Source organism: Balaenoptera borealis (genome assembly GCF_965194805.1).
Source record: "Balaenoptera borealis genome assembly, chromosome: 12".
Taxonomy (NCBI): domain Eukaryota; kingdom Metazoa; phylum Chordata; class Mammalia; order Artiodactyla; family Balaenopteridae; genus Balaenoptera; species Balaenoptera borealis.
In genome coordinates, this window is record NC_138869.1 from 77,921,082 (window position 1) to 77,939,920 (window position 18,839).

The following is an 18,839-nucleotide window of genomic DNA, read 5'->3' on the forward strand; positions in this document are numbered from 1 at the left end:
TAGGTAACTGCCTCCTGACCCATCCTCCTCTGGCCTAGAGACCCCTCCACTTAGACCTAAGAACCCTCCCCATCTTCCCTCGGGCTCAGCTCTGCCCCCTGCCTGAGACAGACAGAGACAGAGGCAGAGAGTTTGTGTTGGGAAAGAGAGAGAGAGAGGGAGGGAGAGGCAATGTGTGTGTATGGAGGTGGTAGGAGGTAAATGCTAGAGACTCACAGACAGCATCCAGCTTAGAAAAACCAGTCTCCCTAGTCCAGACCTGGGCCAAGTTCCCTAGATCCAGGGTGGGGTTGCATCCCGAGAGCCAGTGAAGGTAAATCCATGTGACTCAACCCTCCCCTCCCCAGGCCCTTATCTCCAGAGGCCACAGCTTCCACCCACCCAGGCAACCCGGGGATCTGCCCTCACTGTCCCCTGCCCACGCCCATCCTGCCGGAGCCATGAACAGAACTGTGAGGGGGACAGGGGCCGAGCCCAGCTGACTGCTCTGCCCTCTTCCCAGGAGGACCATGCGGCAGTAGCAGTCATGCTGCCCTTCCTGCTGGCCACACTGGGCACCACAGCCCTCAACAACAGCAACCCCAAGGACTACTGCTACAGTGCCCGCATCCGCAGCACGGTCCTGCAGGGCCTGCCGTTCGGGGGCGTCCCCACCGTGCTGGCTCTGGACTTCATGTGCTTCCTTGTGAGTGCCCACATGCCACCCTCCACCCTTGGCACTCACACCCTGTACATAGCTGGCCAACACCTGCAGCTCTAACCACTCTCCCACCTGCCCCTGACTCCCCAGGCATGACTGCAGGAGGGAATGCCCATCACCCAGCCCAAGCCTAGCCTCTGACCATTCACCCCAGCCAGAGTCATCCCTTTCTAAGACAAAAATTCTGCCCCTCTGCCCTGCCGTCCCGGCTAGTCCAGGGGGTGAACGGCCTCTCCTCCCGCCAACCACCCTCTCCTTCCTCAGGCACTGCTGTTCTTGTTCTCTATCCTCCGGAAGGTGGCCTGGGACTATGGGCGGCTGGCCTTGGTGACAGATGCAGACAGGTAAGGCTCCGGGACCCGCCCCTACCCCTACACACAGGCTTGCGTGTGCACACACATGCGCACACAACACACGTGCACCCACACATCTCGTCCACACTTCTCGGGGATAGGAGGAGAGCCAGCCCGTTCTCATCCTCTTTGGTGGGGGGATGAAGAGGGACTGGTCCCAGAGCGGGCATGGGGGCATGAGGGCCCACAGCTGGGCCCTTGTCCCTTGCCAGTCCCTGGAGACCCACCCCTGCCCCCGCTAACCCTGTCTGTTCTCTGTCCCCAGGCGCCAGCGGCAGGAGAGGGACCGAGTGGAACAGGAATAGTATGTGGGGCAGCAGCCCCCTCATCCCCACTAAACCAGCTTTCCCTTTTCTTCTCTTACATGCTTCTCTTCTCTTCCTGCCACGTTGCCGGTTTCTCTTTTCAGCTTTCTCCTCTGCAGGCTCATGTTCGGATTAACGCAGGTGGTGTGCTTTGCAGAGCAGGGGGCTCCCCAGCTTGTCTCTGCCGCACTCCCCCATCTCTCCCTCCGGCCCCCAGCCTGGGAGAAATCCCTACCCATGTGCCCCATACACGCAGGCCTCAGCAGTCCTGGTTGGCTGGGGTGGAGGAGCCATCCTCCCGAGAACCCACAGTATAGTCATCCTGTTGGTTGCAGAGACAAGATTGGGTGTCTCCAGCGGCTTCTCACCCCCTAACAGCTAGTTCTTCCTATTCCAGGGTTCCCTGCTCACCCCTTCTGGAGACCTGGGAGGGGGGCTGCCAGAGAAGCTCTGAGTCTGGCCTTCTGTGTCCATCACCGTCTCTGTCTATAGGCCTGGCATTGGAGTTGCGGCAGCTGCTGGGGTCAGGGAACATGGAGGGTGGAGGACACCCCCCCCCCCAGCCCCCCTCGCCCCCGGCCCTTCTAGGGCTCTCCTGGTCCAGCCTGTCCTTCACCACACCCCCTCCACTGCCCTGTGCCCCATGTGGGCTCTGCTCCCCCGTCCCCCACTGGTCAGCTCCAGAACTGCAGGGCCAGCTCCATTCTTCCTTCAACCTCCACGGGGTGCTGATGAAGACTACCCCCTCCCTTCACCCCCATGCCCTGCGTCAGTGCCCCCCAGGTCCCCCGGGTCCCCTGAAGGGAAGGGGCAGGTTTAAGGGAGGCAGGGAGAGGGCAGTCACTCACCCCTGCTTCTGCCTCTGTGCTTTCTGTGCCTTGTCTGGACCCTGGAGCTCTGGAGTGGAAGCCCACCCACTTCACCTGGCTCCCCAGGGGCTCGGACTCACCAGCTCTCTGATCTCTCATCTCCCCACCCCCAGTGTGGCCTCAGCTATGCACGGGGACAGTCATGACCGGTATGAGCGTCTCACGTCTGTCTCCAGCTCCGTCGACTTTGACCAAAGAGACAATGTGAGTGCCCTCCCCCCAACTTCTTATCACCCCCTCCTCCAGGGCAGGTGGGCTCAGCAGCCTGTAGCTTCCAGTGTTACAGAGTCAGGGGCCTATGGAGTGTGGCCTTTTCCTCAGCAAGGGTAATGCTTGTCCGAGAGCCACGGGGTAGCCCCTGGACCCAGAACTCCTGGCTCTGTCTTCCATGGCAGCCTCCAAACCAGCATAGGTTGAACATCTCTGATTTCTAAACGTCATTTGCCCCGATACAGTTCCGTGCCCGCCTCCAGTGATCCATGCTAAGGATGACTTTTTTCTTAGATGTGGTTCTAGAAGTAATAATGAGCCTTCCAGACCCACCTAGCAAAACACACAGAATCCATTGTGGTGCTCAGAGGTTGCAGGCTGGCAGCCCCTGGCTGCCTGGGGCCAGCTGACCTGCTTGTAGATTGGAGCTGAGGAGCAGGGGCCCCTGTAGACAAGGCATGTACTTGGTGATGCAAGGGGACCCCAGACCCCTTTCAGGTCAGACACCACACTCCGACATTACCTGCCTGGCCCTCTGTCATTCTGCCGGGGTCAGAACTCTAATCCTGGTCAGAACTCTAATCCTCAGGCCCTAGGGTGGCACTGATCAGTCCAGCTTAGGCTGTGGGCCCTGGGGGTGGCAGCTCCTGTAGCTGCCATAGCAGAAGAAGCCTGTCAGCTTCCTGAGTTGGACTCATACTGGTAAGTGGCAAAGCAAAGCTATCACCACTGCCAGCCAGAGATGTCCAGATGATCCCCAGACTCAGGTGATGTTGGCAACAGGTAGCACAGTCCTGCATCTTAGCTGGAGGGCACCTCTCTCCCTCATCCCGTGTTATGCCTGTACCTTCTCCCGGTAGGAAGTTGGGGGAGGGTCTCTCTGTCCAGCCCTGCCCCGCGTATCCCTACTCTGCCCTGAGTGGGGTCTCTGTCTGAAGACAAGCCTGGGGGCTTGAGAGCAGGAGATTGCAGCTCACAGTGACCCTGGGTTGGTCCCTCTGGGGCATCCTGGAAGGTAGGTGCAGGACCTTGGGCAGCGTGGCCCACCGCTCTGCTGTTGGCAGCCACGTTGCAAACTCTCCGTGTTAGCTGCAGGCCTGAGGTCCCTTCCTAGAACCCTGAACCCCACCCATCCCCACCCTGGCCCACACAACTGCAGGACTTTCTCCAGTTCTGCTGCCCCCTTGGGTGTTTGTGGGGATCTGCACTCTGGGCACGAGGGTCCGCCGATGACCCCCTTTGGCCTTGGTCCTTTTTCTTCTCTGAGGGCTGGCACCTTTCCTGTCCCCTTCTCTGGGGATGAGCTAGTTTCTGTGGGGACTGTGGGAGCTGTGACAGGTGAGCCACAGCCTGCAGGTGGTTACGAGGTTGGGGTTGGGTGGAGGGGAGGCTTGAGGGGGAGGGGAGGCTCGGGCTGGTGGGGTGAGGACTCTAGCCGATAGCCCTCTGTCCCCGCAGGGTTTCTGTTCCTGGCTGACAGCCATCTTCAGGATAAAGTAAGTGAACGGTCCTGAGGCTCTAAAGAAAGAGAAACAGAGAGAAACTTCAGACCTGTCATCTCCCTACAGAGTCCAGAGACCAGCAGCTCTGAGGGCCTTAACGCTCCTAGCCAGCCCAGCACCCTCCTCCCTGCTCCAGGGGGCCAGGCCCCTGCTGTTCCTCCAAGCCGGCCTCACTTTACCCCCCGACAGTCTCCTGTGCACCCCCCTGCCTGGGGTCCCGCTCTGCCCTCAGCTCTCCCCGCCCCTGCCAGCCCATGAGAGCAGGGGCCCACGCCGCCACCTCAGAGCCTCGGGCAGCTAGCGGGTGGGGGCACCGGGCAGGCTGGGAGCAGCCAGCCAGCAGCAGGCAGGAGCCAGTATCCAGCAGGCAGAAGTCAGGAGATGGAGCCAGAGTGCGGCAGGCAGGCAGTGAGCCCTGAGAGAGGCAGGAAGCCCAGACAGGTCAGCACCACCACCGCCCTCGCCCCTGGGCCCCTGGGCCCCTAGGGCCCCTCCCCAAGTCTAAAGGGCTTCGCCAGCACCCCTAAAGCCCCACTGCTTTCCAGACCTCCCTCCTCCCTCCTGCCTCTGCCTCTTCCTGCCACCATCCTTGTCCTCCCTTTCCAGATTATCCTCTTACTTCCTTTTCTCCCCATTCCTCACTGTTCTTCCTCTCTGCAGTCTTCCTTCTTCTTTTCCTTCTTTCTTTCTCCCCTTCTTTTTCTTTCTTCCCCCTTCATCCCTCTCCTCCTCCTCTATTTTCCCTTTCCCTCCCCTTCTCTCTGCATCCTTCCTTTTTCTCCCTCCCCTTCCCTTTCTCTCTTTCCTCCCTCCCCTCCCAGAACATGGGGGACCCAGAGCCCCCCCTTTCAACCCCATCCTGCTGCCAGACTGGCAGGGGCTAGGGCGGACGTGGGCTGGGGTGGGCAAGGGCAGGCGAGCCAAGCGGCCCCTCTTTTGCCCTGGTCCTCACCGCATCCCTCTGTCCCCGGCGCCTGCAGGGATGATGAGATCCGGGATAAATGTGGTGGCGACGCTGTGCACTACCTGTCCTTCCAGCGACACATCATTGGGCTGCTGGTGGTCGTGGGCGTCCTCTCCGTAGGCATCGTGCTGCCTGTCAACTTCTCAGGGGACCTGCTGGGTCAGTGAGGGCCAGGATCGGCAGGGCGGGGAGAGGAGGGGACAGGAGGGGACGTGCCCTGACCCCACCGTCGTCCTCTCCCTCCTCCCACCCCCCCAGAGAACAATGCCTACAGCTTCGGGAGAACCACCATTGCCAACTTGAAATCAGGGTAAGGGTGGGAAGCTGGTCAGTGAGGCCTGGGTCTGCGGCCAGAGTCTGGGTGGGAACAGGGAGGAGAGGAAAAAGGGAGTGTTCAGGGGAGAGATGCTGAGGCTGCTGAGATGGCTGTGGGTCCCTGAGGGCTTGGGATGGAAACAGAAGGAGCAGATCCCAGGGATGGCCAGATAAAGAAGAGCCGTGTGCAACCCCGGGCCAAGGAGGGCTGGCTGGCGGTGGTTGGAGGGCAGTATAGCCAGCAGGTAGGGCATGAAGAGATGACTTCTTGGGGACATTTCAGTTGGAATGGAACAATCCTGGGGTCTAGAGGATGTGGGGTGTGGGGCCCGCCTTGGGAGGGGGTCAGAAGTGCTCTAGAGGGGCCCTGTACCAGGGTTTAATTAACAGTGGGAGGTTGGGGGTGTCTGAGAGTGTTCCCAACCCCGGTGGCTCCATGCACCCCTCTGCCCTCCAGGAACAACCTGCTCTGGCTGCACACCTCCTTCGCCTTCCTGTACCTGCTGCTCACCGTCTACAGCATGCGCAGACACACCTCCAAGATGCGCTACAAGGAGGACGACCTGGTGAGTGGAGCAGAGGCCAGGTCTGCGCCCAAGCCCAGCCCCTCCCCTTCCCTCCAGGCCTCTCCTGCCGGAGTCCTAAGGGGTATCGGCTCCGGCTCCGGGTGAGGCCAGCTGGCTTTGAATCCTGGCTCAGCAGCTCAGGATTCCTCCGCCCCACCATCCTGCCAGTTAAGTTACCTCTCCCAGCCTGTTTCCTCATCTGTGAAATGAGAGAACAGTCCCTCTCCCAAGGTAGGTGGGGGGTGAGGTGAGGCCTTGCATGGAAGGCACCGGGGCAGGAAATATCTGCGGTGGATATTACGGGAGTGATTGTCCCTCTCCTTCAATATTCACTCCCAAAACCAGTACTGAATGCCCACTCCATGCCACCCTCTGTGCTGGGGCCTCACAGCCTGAGGATCTGAGATTAGAACCCCCTCTTCCCACTCTGTAACCCCTCAGGGAGCAAGGGGCCCAGGGCTTTCACTCTGTTCACTGCCTGATTTCTATTAGAAACACTCCCCCTGCTTTCCCTGGGCCTGGCTTCTCCCAAGGCCTCCTCCTACTCCTGTCTGCTCCTCTCTGCTCACCTGTTCCCCACCCCTCCCTGCATTCTCCCGGATCGGAGCCTCAGGAAGGCCAACCTGCCCCGTCTCACCCCAGGTGAAGCGGACTCTCTTCATCAACGGAATCTCCAAATATGCAGAGTCAGAGAAGATCAAGAAGCATTTTGAGTGAGTAGCTCCTCCACCCCCACCCCGAGGACCTGTGGACCCTTCTTTGCTTTCCATCTCCAGGAGCATCCTCACACGCCTCTCTCTCGGGGGGGTCAGGGGCTGCAGTGAGGGGTGGAGGTTAGGCTAAGGAAGAATCCTCTGACTCCAGGGCGGTCTAGCACTCGGGCTGGACTTCAGACCCCTCAAAGAGCAGGAGAAATACTTGAAAAATGAGTCCCCTGGGCCTCTCCTCCTGGCTCGAACAGGGTCATGGATTGTCGACCCCAGGTCCACGGGCCCTTGGCGGGTGTGGCTGTCTCACAATTGTGCGTGGCATTCCAGAGCTTGTGTGCAGACTAGCAGGGAGAAGCTCCTCGGCTTTCAGTGGATCCTCAGGGAGCCCAGGAGAGCCTGGACTGTATGTTCTCCGAGACACTTTTTAGCTGGAAGTCTGTCTTAGTGAGGGGGTGGATATACACCTCCAGGTGGCCAGAACAGTCTGTGTACAGGATTAGGGATCCTATCACACATCCATCTGTCCATTCAGCAAACGTTCTCAGGTGCTGTTGAGGTCACTGTGATGGCCTGGGGACTATAAAAATGAGTACGAGACCATCAAGCTCTCGGGGGTTTGCAATGCAGAGGCCAGCTTTAGGGGCCAGTCCAGGGGCTGCTCAGGGATTGGTCTGGGGTCAGTATTAGGAGTTGTCCAGTGGTTCTGATTAGAGACATTGGTGGTCTGGATCAGGGCTCCGTCTCTGGCCAGGATCAGGATTTAGTGAGGTCTGGATGAGAAGTCAGTAGTCGTCCTAGATCAGGACTGGATTGGGGTCGGATTCCAGGCTCCTGTATTACAGGAGAAGGACTGGTTTGTGACAGGCATTTGTGGGTGAATACTCTTTCATTCAACATGCATTTATTGGTCACCTTCTGTGTGCCAGGCATAAATCAATTAGAAACAAGTCCTGCCCTCATACAGTTTATAGAACAGCAGCCGAAATTAGATCATCAATCATTGGTCAGTGTGAGAGAATGATTTGGGGTCCCATCTGAGGTTCAAGCTGTGCTCAGCATTAGGGGGCAGGCTGGGTCAGGATAAAGGACAGTGTATGCTGAGAATTAGGCGACATCTTAATGTTACCATCCACGTGGAATCAGCCGTCAGCTTTACAGACAAGTCCTTTACTAACAGGGATCCTTTGAGCACCTGCCATGTGCCTGCACTGGAACAGGAGTTTGGGGATATGGCAGGAAACAAAGAAAAAGCCCCTGCCCTCATCTGCTTACATTCTAGTGGGGCGAGGCAGATAGCAAAGAAATGAACTAGTCAAGTAGGGGTAGGTGCTAAGAAGAAAACCAAAGCAGGGAGAGGGACAGGGTGAGCAGGGTCAGGGAGGGTTGCAGTTTCCGATGGTGTGGGCAGCAGGGGTTCTGACAGGGTGATGTTAGAGCAGAGCCCTGAGTGCGGTGAGGGAGTGAACCCTGTGAGTCAAGCATCCATTGATCCAGTACACTGTTCATTGTACACTTAGTATGTGCTTCATCCCAGGGAGACAAAGAAGAGCCAGGCTTGATCGGTGGGGAGCTCACTGTCCAAGTTGTCTGTTTCAGGGGTCGGTGGGTGATTTTGTTTAGGAAACAGTCTGATTAAAATTAGCGGTCAGCCTATGAGCAGGGGTTGGGGAGACTGCAGTCCTAACTGGAGTTTTTAAGATCAGTACGGTGAGCATTATGGAACAGCCATTTCATGGACCCGTTCATTCCACAGCACAGTGGGTATTTACTGAGCACCTACTATGTGCAGGCTGTTGGCCCAGGCCTGGGTATATGGTGCTGAGCAGGAGGCAGCCCTTGTCCTCGTGGAGCCCCTGGCTAGCTGTCAGCATCAGGCAGGGTGTGGGGTCCAGGTCTGCAGTCTGTCTGGGTTGGAGGACTGACCCAGCACAATCAGGGGTTATCCTGTGTACAAAATCAGGGAACCTGTGTGGTGGGGATTAGGGGATTAGAGATTAGTCGGGTGAAAATGAGGACTCAGCCTGCCACAGGGCTAAAGGCCCTTCCAAAGAGGAACCCTAAAATGGTTTGAGCAATAGCGGTGTCTGGGGAAAAGTCTGAAGCCTCTTGGGAAGTGCTTTTCAAGGACCCCATCCCAGATTTAAGTTTCCAAATTCTCGTGCGTTTGGTCCATCTTGTTACTTTAGAACCATGTCTCCTGAATCTTTAACACTTGGTATTTCCTTCTTTAAAAATTAAAAAAAAAAAGAAAGAAAGAAAAAGACAGGGACGCAGTTTAGATTAGGGATTAGGATCAAGGAGCCCAGTGTGATCAGGATGAAAAAGAAAGTGCTCCTCCACTCGGCCTGCAAGCATCACTCGAGCCCTGCCAGGTACCAGGCACTGAGAATCTATCTGGTCAGTCTTAAATCAAGGTGGGGTCAATCTCGGGTCAGGATTAGAGGGTCAGTATTGGGTCTGGGTTATGGATCAGTTTGGGTCAGGGTAAAGCATCAGTCTCCAGCCAGGGTTAGAGGTCAATCTCAGGTCAGGTTTCAGGATCAACCTCCGGTCGGTCTTGGGCCAGAGATCATTCTGTAGCCCAGGGTTGTGGGTTGGTTGGGGTCAGCTGATGGTCAAGGTTAAGTATTGGACTGTAATCAGGTCTTCTAGGAGCAGGGTTAAGAGAACAACCATACTAGAAACAGTTTCTCTCAACTTAAAGTTCACAGCCCCAGACAAGAATCAGACCACAGCCGTGGTGTCCCCAGCGCCCCGTAGGTACACGCTCGCGTCTGGGTCCATGCCCACGCCGGTGTGCGTACCCTCCCCCCACTCAGATAAGCATGAGGAGGAATTTCACAGTTTTATTCTCAGGAAGTGTCATTTTTGCAGACTCAGAAAGAGGGAGCTTGCACTGGGGCTGTGTGTCTTGAAGGTGCCGGGGTCACAGGGGAAAGTTGGGGGCGGGTGGGCAAGCTCCCCGCAGAGGATGATGGTGGACTGTGTTTCAGGGAGGCCTACCCCAACTGCACGGTTCTGGAAGCCCGCCCATGTTACAACGTGGCTCGCCTGATGTTCCTTGATGCGGAGAGGTAATGGGGCTGGGGGTGGGGGCAACACCTGAGGGCCCCCTGCCCGTTGTGGAGGGCATCTTGGCTGCCACTCAGGAGCCTGGCTCCCCTTCCAGGTGTTTCCCTGAGCATTTGATTTTCCATGCCTCATGGCATGCAGGATCTTAGTTCCCCAACCAGGGATCGAACCCGTGCCCTCTGCAGTGGAAGCACAGAGTCTTAACCACTGGACAGCCAGGGAATTCCCAAGGGGCGTTTGATTTTAATTCACCCCCTGGAGTGCCTGTCAGTTCAGCTCTGGAAAGAGCAAGGCCTGGAGGTTAGAGGAAAGGGGCCCACTGTCCCCACCCCATTTGAGGACATTCCCTTCCTCAGCTACAGTGTGCGAAACTTAGGCCAGACTATAGGAAGAACTTCTGCCCTTCAAGGGATGGTGGGGAGACACTGGGCTGGGGACATGTCTGAACCATGCATCCTAAACAAACCAAAGAGTAAGGTGGCCCCTGTCCTTGGGGAGTGGACTGCATGACCCCGAAGCTGGGCTACCTACCCATCCTCCAGCCAGACCCAGCTGGGCAGTAGGTGACCGGGCACCCGGGTCCCACAGGAAGAAGGCCGAGCGGGGAAAGCTTTACTTCACAAACCTCCAAAGCAAGGACAACGTCCCCACCATGATCAACCCCAAGCCCTGCGGCCACCTCTGCTGCTGTGTGGTGCAAGGCTGCGAGCAGGTACAGGGCGTCCTGGCCTCGGCTCAGGCCTCAGGGCCCCCAGACTCCTGATGGGTGAAGGGGGGAGTTGGAAGGTCCCGGGGAGACAGGTCACAGTGAAGATGGATGCACCCCACGGTGGGGCCCGTCCCACATCCCCAGGAACACACACACACACGCACATGCGTGCATGCACGCACGCACGCCTTGCACACAAATACCCCAAGGTGAAGAGACTCCCGAAGGAAGCAAAGCTGGGGTGCGGACCACAAGCAGGTCCCCATCTGTTCCTGGAAGCCCTAGTCCCATTGTTGGGTTTGCCCCCTATCCCTACAGTGACCAAGTTTTCAACCCCCAAATCAGAAGAGGTCAGCCAAGAGGATAGCTTGTTGTGTTTACTAGCTCTGTGGCTTTCGGCAAGTTTCCGGACTGCTCCATGCCTCAGTTTCCTTGTCTGTAGGACAGAGCTACTTGTACCCACCTCCCAGTGTAGTTGTGAGGATAAGCGAGTGGACAGAGAGCTTAAAGCAGTGCCTGGGCTGCAGTCAGCTCTGGGCAGTGCCCGCTGGGTGCTGCAGGGACCGGTGGCTCTGACCGGGGCCCTGCCTCGCCCGCCCCGGCAGGTGGAGGCCATTGAGTACTACACGAAGCTGGAGCAGAAGCTGAAGGAGGACTACAAGCGGGAGAAGGAGAAAGTGAACGAGAAGCCTCTCGGCATGGCCTTTGTCACCTTCCACAATGAGACCATCACCGCCATGTGAGCTCCACCCACCCGCCCCGGCCCCTAGGGACTAGCTGGGGCTCCAGGTCCCAGGTAACCGTGCCCCCCTCCCCCAGCATCCTGAAGGACTTCAACGTGTGTAAGTGCCAGGGCTGCACCTGCCGCGGGGAGCCCCGCTCCTCCTCCTGCAGCGAGTCCCTGCACATCTCCAACTGGACCGTGTCTTACGCCCCTGACCCCCAGAACATCTACTGGTGAGCAAAGGGGGATTGCGGGGTGGCTTCGTGGGGCCGGCGTGGGCTCCAGTGGGGAGAGGAACATCTACTGGTGAACAAAGGGGGATTGCGGGGTGGCTTCGTGGGGCCGGCGTGGGCTCCAGTGGGGAGAGGGAGGAGAGGGAGGCCCTAGGTGTCGCTGGGGACGGATCAGGCGTCCAGCCCTGGAGTGATGCCTCCGGACCTTCCCAGGGAGCACCTCTCCATCCGTGGCTTCATCTGGTGGCTGCGCTGCCTGGTCATCAATGTCGTCCTCTTCATCCTCCTCTTCTTCCTCACCACCCCGGCCATCATCATCACCACCATGGACAAGTTCAACGTCACCAAGCCCGTGGAGTACCTCAATGTAAGGCCCACACCCCGATCCTCCACACTGTGTCCCCAAACGCAGATACCAGGCCCCACATCCCTCCGGGCAGCGGCAGGCGGGGGGTGGACCACATGCCCTCCAGTCCAGATCCTGTTCCGCTTTTCTAGCCCAGCCCCACTAAGAAGGTTCCACGTGACCATGGGCTGCAAACCCCTCTGTGCACTTCCCTCGGGCTCCCTGCCACCTTCCCCCTAGGAGAGGCCTCCCTTGAGTTTACACACGCCTAGAGGGCCTCTGAGGGAAGAGAGAGCCTGGGTCCATTCCAAACTGATCATGTGACCTTGAACAAGGTCCTTCTCCAAATCCCTCGGTCTCTCCAACCAAAGAGTGAAGGGTCAGACCAGATCCTTGACTTCCAAACTTGGATTCTGATGGCCTTCATCAAAAGGAATCTTACATGAAACCCAATGTAGGAAAGCGAGGTCACTCAGATGGCAGTGGGTGTGGGGGCATTTCTGCTGCTCTCCCCTCACCTCTTTGCAACCTCCTTGGAACCTCAAAATTCATGAGAAGGCACTTTGAAAATCGTTGAGTGATGATAGCATAATAGATAAGACCCAGGCTGCCTGGGTTCAAATCTCCCCCACCCACTGCTTACTAGCTAGATAATTTATTGACTCTCATTTTGCCTCAGTTTACTCATCTGTAAAATGGGGTAATATCATTAATGTAAGAATTAATACATGAAAAGTACATGATCAGTAGGTGTTCAGAGATGCTAACTACTAATACTATTCATGCTGGGATTGTACATATGGCCCTGGCCCCCAGATGTTCTGGACTTCTGACATGAGGCCCTGAGAGCTGGGGGGCCCAGGGCTCACTGGGGGAGGGGGCAGGTAAGCAAAGCAAGCTGGGCCCACTAGACTGCCCCCACCTGACACCTTCCGCCCCCCTCTGCCCTCTGCAGAACCCCATCATCACCCAGTTCTTCCCCACCCTGCTGTTGTGGTGCTTCTCGGCCCTGCTCCCCACCATCGTCTACTACTCTGCCTTCTTTGAAGCCCACTGGACACGGTGAGACACCCCCTACACACACACCACGCCTCACTGTGGTCCTCCTGGGTGCACACGCTCTGCCCTCAGGCTCCCTGCCCTGGGCAGTCCCAGAGCTGGCAAGGGAGGGATGGTGACCAGCATCCTCACCTTGGGAAGCCCCCCTCCTTCCCAGGAAGCCCTCCTGGGACACCATACGAGCTGGGGGAGCAGGCATGGGGGCTGGCTCATCTGACCTCTGCCCCCCCATGTCCCCCACCCCAGCTCTGGGGAGAACAGGACCACCATGCACAAGTGCTACACCTTCCTCATCTTCATGGTGCTGCTCCTGCCCTCGCTGGGACTGAGCAGGTGGGTTTCGGAGGAGGGGATGGGAGCTGGGGTCCAGAATTGCCTGAGGGGGAGGGGGAGCTCAGGCTCCCACCTCCTCTACAGAGCCAGGGGCCCCATGTCTGGGGGGCATCCCGAGAGCTTGTGGATGGGCCTCCCCCTCCCCTGGTGTTCTGGGCCATTCCAACTCCCCCACACACCCCCTCTCCTCTCTTCCCCTCTCCTCTCCTCCCCTCTCCTCTCCTCCCCTTTCCTCTCCTCTCCAGCCTGGACCTCTTCTTCCGCTGGCTCTTTGACAAGAAATTCTTGGCTGAGGCAGCTATTCGGTTTGAGTGAGTGACCGGGGTCCCCAGGGAAGGAGACCAGATGGTGGGGGTGGATATTCCCCCATGGGATGGTGCAACAAAGCTCCCACCGCTGCAGCGGGGAGGAGGAGGGGGCTTATATCACAGTCAGGGTCATCCCAAAGGTTGCCCCACAGGCTGTCTTGGGTGTATACATGGGATGTCCCGGGGTCTGTGTTGGGAACCTCTCTGGATTCTGAGTCACCCCCGAGGTGTATTTGGGGCTTTGGGACCCACACTTGGGGGGTTTCTATGGTGGGCTTTGGGGCTTGTATCCTGGGACTAACCATGGGAGTCTGGAGCTTCACTCGGGAGGTTTGGAGAGGTCTATAGTGGGATCTTGGTTGTACTGTGGGAGTGACATGGGGGTTCCTAGAGGTATCCCTGAAGGTCTCTGGAGCCACACCTTTGAGTATCTATGGAAGGCTCTTGGGCTCACACCTAAGAGTGCCTATGGGGGACTCTGGGGCTCACACTTTGGGGTGTTTCTGGGGCACAAGTTCTGGGAACACCTCTGAAGTCTCGGGCTGTCATCCAGAGTTGTGACTCTGCAGTTCTCTGGGAATCGCACCTTCCCTGGGAATCCCTGTGAGGGGGTCTTGGGGGACACAAACCTTGGCTGTTTATGTGGGCACCAGCTCTAGGAGTCTTGCTCTAGGCCACCTGTGGTAATCTTGGGCTCACACTTGGGGTGTCATGGGTACTGGGCTTCCCCCTCTGAAGATCTCTGGGCTTCCCCCTCTGAAGATCTCTGGGGGAGGGTCTCTGGAGCTTGAGTTCTGGAGGTGTCCAAGGCTCATACTCCAGAGGTGACTCTGGGTTAAGTTAAGGTCTAAGGCAGGGAGCCTTCTGGGTATTGCTGGGGCTCACACCCTTGGCGGTCTTTGGGGTCACAGGGGGTTGGGGCCAACCTCCGGCATCACACCCTGGACACTGGTGGCCTTAGGGGTCTCAAGCACTCTCTCCGGGGGTCTTTATGGGGCACAAGTTCTAGGGGTGCCTCTGGGCTCACTCACGCTGAGAGGGTCTGGGGCTTACTTTGGAGGCATCTGTGGACACTCTGGCATCTGCCTCTGGGGTTCACACTCGGGGGACTGGGACACAGGTGCTTTGAGGGCTGACCTTAAGGGTCCACGTGGAAGAAGGCACGTTGGGGGTGCTGGCACGTTGGCAGTGGGCAGGGGGCCACCGGGTCCCCCAAGGGTGCAGAGCTGGAGCACCCGGTGCCCGCAGGTGCGTGTTCCTGCCGGACAACGGCGCCTTCTTCGTGAACTACGTCATTGCCTCAGCCTTTATCGGCAACGCCATGGACCTGCTGCGCATCCCGGGCCTGCTCATGTATATGATCCGGCTCTGCCTGGCGCGCTCGGCCGCCGAGAGGCGCAACGTGAAGCGGGTAGGGCCGCCCGGGGCAGCCGCGGTCTGCACAGCGCCCCCTAGCGGGCCCAACCAGAAACAGTGGCCGCCGTGCTAGAGTGTGGGGGCACCCGGGGTGCTGAGACTTGGGGAGCGAGTTCCGTGGCCCTGGGTTACCCTCTTCCCGTCCGGGGCCTCAGTTTTCCCATGTGTACAGTGACAGGTTGACACAGCTAACCCTGAAGGCCCCCGCCAGTTCTGACAGTCTAGTGTTCTGTGATGGGGGTTGGGGGAGGTCTGGGTCTAGACCTCGGGTCCCTCTGCCCTAACCCCACACGAGGGCTCTGGGCATCCCATTCCCAAGCCCACCAACCTGCCAGCCCCTCATGCCTCGAAGGCCCCTCCTGATGCCCCATCACTGTGTCCACCCTGGCCTCCGTCTCAGCCACAGCCCCTCTCTCCATCGGCTTTGCCCTGCCCTGCCCTGGACATTGGGTTCCTTTTCCCCCTGGCTTCTTTCCTGGCCCCCTCCCACTTCCCACCTGCCCTGAGCCCCTCCAGTCCGCCCCGCCCTGCCCCACCCCGCCCCTCCCCTCCCCTCCCCGAGCTACCCTCCTGCCCATCTCCCCCCCAGCATCAGGCCTACGAGTTCCAGTTTGGCGCAGCCTACGCTTGGATGATGTGCGTCTTCACGGTGGTCATGACCTACAGTATCACCTGCCCCATCATCGTGCCCTTCGGTAGGCACCGCCGCGCCGGGACCTGGGCCCTGCTCGGGGGGACCCAGGACCTCTCCCGCTCCACTCTAGCAAGGCAGGCCACCCGAGTGGACAGGGCCCCGGCTGGGAGACCGGCCCCTCGGGCCTCCCGCCCGGTCCCTGTCTCAGTCTGGGGCTTGGCCAGGGGGGAGGAGGGGAAAAGCCATCTCAGCTCAGGCTGGGCTCAGCTCTTGTGCTGGGCCCCTGGGCCAAGTCTCCCCAACACAGCCATGTTTGCTCACACCAGTGCCTTCACTCAGGTGGATATAATTGGACACACATCCCATGCCCACTGAGGTGTACACACACACACACACACAGTCCTACACAGAATCCATGGGCACACTCGTACACAGCCCCATAAACTCGGGAAAGACCTTTGGGTTTCAGCGTGGTCCTTACTACTCATGGAAATACCCTGCTGTAGCTGTACCATGTGACCTGGGCAAGTCCCTCTTCCTTCTGAAAAAATTTAGCAAAGTTTCTCTTCACCCCAGTTATCGCCCCCACTGGTGACCTCTCCTTTCCCCCCACTAACATCCTAACCCCTCGCCACCCTCCCTGGGTATTGAAGGCTTCAAACTCCCAAGCTAACCTTGTCCTCATTTGAAATTTCCCATCCCGTCAACCTCCAGGAAAATAGAACTTAACCACCTAATTTATACTCATCTGTTTAAGGGCAGAGATAGGAAGAATGATATGGGTTTTAAGAGGATGCTTGCTGACCCAAACAAATGGATTTCTAATAGTAGAATTCCTAAGGAGGGGCTGCAGAGTGAAGGGGTTGAAGCAGTGGAAGTTGAGGTTCTGTGGTCCTGCGAGGGGCTTGGGGCTCTGTTGTCTACTGGGCCTGGGGCAGAAGAAGGGGGACCAGCCCTTCAGCGACCTCAAAAGGCCCAGGACAACCCGTGACAGACACGCAAAGGTCCGGCAGCTCGAGATCAGGGCCCCTGTGGCTTCCCCCAGGGCTCATGTACATGCTGCTGAAGCACCTGGTAGACAGGTACAATCTCTACTACGCCTACCTGCCGGCCAAGCTGGACAAGAAGATCCACTCAGGGGCTGTGAACCAGGTGGTCGCTGCGCCCATCCTGTGCCTCTTCTGGCTGCTCTTCTTCTCCACCATGCGCACGGGTGAGGGCCGCCCCCCACCCTCGGGGACCGGGGTGGGTGGTGGGCAGAGGAGACTCCCGCCAGAGTCGAGGCAGAGCAGGCCACAGGAGGCCACGAGGGCCGGGGGTCGCAGGCACGGGGCCTGCGAGAGGCCGCAGCATATGCGAGTGTGGGAGTGCGTTCAGAGGGAGCAAAAGCCTGTGGGACGGGGGCCCGGAGGAGAGGTAACGGCCCTTTCTCTGCCCGCCCCGATACCAGGGTTTCTAGCCCCGACGTCCATGTTCACATTCGTGGTCCTGGTCATCACCATCGTCATCTGTCTCTGCCACGTCTGCTTCGGACACTTCAAATACCTCAGTGCCCACAACTACAAGGTGTGGGGCAAGGGGGGCAGGGAGGTGGCCGAGGGCAGAATCTCAGCAGGGTGAGGGTGGGGGATTGGGAGCTGAGGGCAGGGATGCCAAGAGAGAGTGGGGTTGTGATTATGGCTGAGGGCCAGGGCATTCCCCCCATTGCTTGACTCATTCTGGGCCCCTCAAGATTGAGCACACGGAGACAGATACCGTGGACCCCAGAAGCAATGGACGGCCCCCCAGTGCTGCCGCTGTCCCCAAATCTGCGGTGAGTGCCCTGCTCCATGGCCAAGTGTGGGGAAGAGCCTCTGGTGGAGATCCAGCCCCAAAGCTGGGTGTCCCATTAGTCATCCAGAAAGGGAAACCTGTTCCAGGCCCCGGGGCGGTGTTGAGCAGGGGCAGGGAGGGATCTGGCTTCACCAGCTGGGGGCTGCCCCACCTCGCCCTAGGAAGAGGGTCACCGCCCCTACCCTCACAGGCCATGAGGTCCCCCCTCACCCCTTCCCCACGAGGGGCAGCTGTCCACCCTCACCCCCACCCTTCTCCCCCTTCAGAAATACATCGCTCAGGTGCTGCAGGACTCAGAAGTTGACGGGGATGGGGATGGGGGTCCCGGGAGCTCAGGGGACGAGCCCCCGTCATCCTCATCCCAAGATGAGGACCTGCTGATGCCGCCTGACGGCCTCACGGACACAGACTTCCAGTCTTGTGAGGACAGCCTCATAGAGAATGAGATTCACCAGTAAGGGGAGGGAGGGCCCTGGAGGCCACGCCCTGCCCCCACCCACCCCGCCCCCCACGGACACTAAAATGCTAATAATTTATTAGATCTAAAGCCCCTTCCTTCCCCATCCCCTGCTTTCATTAAGGTATTTAAACCTGGGGATTTCACCGCTCTCCCCCACCATGGAGGGAGGGAGGGAACCCCCCAACCTCAGTGAGGAGAGCCCCGAGCCGGCCCCGGGGCAAAGAGGGGTGTGGACAGGGTTCCCCCCAGATCAGTGCCCCCCTGGGCTAGTAGTGTGATCAGGAAAGGGTTAAAAAGAGCCAAGGGGGGTACTGGCTGGAGACCTGCTGGGGGCAGGTGGATCAGGGACTGCTCCCCCAGTTCTTACCTCTCCCCCACCCCCCAGATCCCCCTGGGATGTAGCACTCCAGGGAAGTAGAGCCTCCAGCCCCTACGGGGTTGCATGAGAGGGGAGGGGGTGCTGAGCGGGAGGAAGAGTCAGGCCCCAAGCCAGGGGGGGATGACCTTGGGGTGGGGGGTGGGCGTGGCTGACACTGGAAAATGGGGTTTTGCACTGTTGTTTTTTTTTTTTTCCTTTAAAATAAAAATGGAAAGAAAAACTCCAAGGCAGGTGTCTGATTTGCGCTGCTGACCTGGACACATGGCTGGCGTCCAACCACCCTTCTTTTGGTCTGGAGGACCTGTGAGGTCAGCATCCCCATGTGACCTGGGCAAGAGACTTCTTGTGTGGAGCCTCAGTTTCTCCATCAGGGAGAGGAGAGAGTAGCAGGAGGGGCCTGCTATATTCACAATGCCAGCCTCTCCACCACCCTCCCCCTGCATCCCTGTCACCTCTGCCTCTACCCCCTGCCCTGAGGAAATTGTGGGACCACTCAGAATGAGGAACAGGGACATGGGCACACACTCTGAATTGCTGAGACCCACACAAATGGGACAGAGATTCAGGGGAGAAAGGCTGTGCAGAGCCACAAGTTCCACACTGGTCCAGGAAGGCTTCCTGGAGGAGGAAGATCCCAGGACAGCTGCTTCCAGAAAGGGACTTTTAGTGGGCTGCTCTGGAGGAGGAGAGGCAAGAAAATAGGGCCACAGTAGTCGACCAAATACTGTCATTATTATTTGTTGTCATTGTTGATGCAATTTATTGAGTGGTTATTATGTGCCTGGAATTACACTAAGTGACTTCTATGCTTGTTAAAGCATTTACTCCTCAGAGCTGGC

General features: G+C 58.4%; 1 protein-coding gene across 6 annotated transcripts in view; it reads left to right on the forward strand.

Annotated features, from left to right (window-relative positions):
• TMEM63B (transmembrane protein 63B) overlaps positions 1 to 17,684 on the forward strand; it is a 24,025-nt gene extending 6,341 nt beyond the window's left edge. For 5 of the 6 annotated variants that reach the window (XM_082346623.1, XM_082346625.1, XM_082346621.1 and 2 more), the window contains 23 exons: positions 503 to 685; positions 965 to 1,044; positions 1,319 to 1,357; positions 2,341 to 2,431; positions 3,896 to 3,933; positions 4,920 to 5,062; positions 5,162 to 5,213; positions 5,676 to 5,784; positions 6,427 to 6,497; positions 9,488 to 9,568; positions 10,155 to 10,278; positions 10,881 to 11,014; positions 11,095 to 11,232; positions 11,446 to 11,599; positions 12,534 to 12,640; positions 12,884 to 12,970; positions 13,216 to 13,281; positions 14,527 to 14,689; positions 15,284 to 15,389; positions 16,374 to 16,541; positions 16,779 to 16,894; positions 17,061 to 17,141; positions 17,428 to 17,684. In XM_082346623.1, coding sequence (XP_082202749.1) covers positions 527 to 685; positions 965 to 1,044; positions 1,319 to 1,357; positions 2,341 to 2,431; positions 3,896 to 3,933; positions 4,920 to 5,062; positions 5,162 to 5,213; positions 5,676 to 5,784; positions 6,427 to 6,497; positions 9,488 to 9,568; positions 10,155 to 10,278; positions 10,881 to 11,014; positions 11,095 to 11,232; positions 11,446 to 11,599; positions 12,534 to 12,640; positions 12,884 to 12,970; positions 13,216 to 13,281; positions 14,527 to 14,689; positions 15,284 to 15,389; positions 16,374 to 16,541; positions 16,779 to 16,894; positions 17,061 to 17,141; positions 17,428 to 17,619 — 2,499 coding nt within the window. In that variant the 5' untranslated portion in view covers positions 503 to 526 and the 3' untranslated portion in view covers positions 17,620 to 17,684. Of the gene's footprint in view, positions 1 to 502; positions 686 to 964; positions 1,045 to 1,318; positions 1,358 to 2,340; positions 2,432 to 3,895; positions 3,934 to 4,919; positions 5,063 to 5,161; positions 5,214 to 5,675; positions 5,785 to 6,426; positions 6,498 to 9,487; positions 9,569 to 10,154; positions 10,279 to 10,880; positions 11,015 to 11,094; positions 11,233 to 11,445; positions 11,600 to 12,533; positions 12,641 to 12,883; positions 12,971 to 13,215; positions 13,282 to 14,526; positions 14,690 to 15,283; positions 15,390 to 16,373; positions 16,542 to 16,778; positions 16,895 to 17,060; positions 17,142 to 17,427 lie in introns of those variants that run through there. The other variant, XM_082346624.1, reaches the window with a different exon arrangement.
• Positions 17,685 to 18,839: the final 1,155 nt, after the last annotated feature.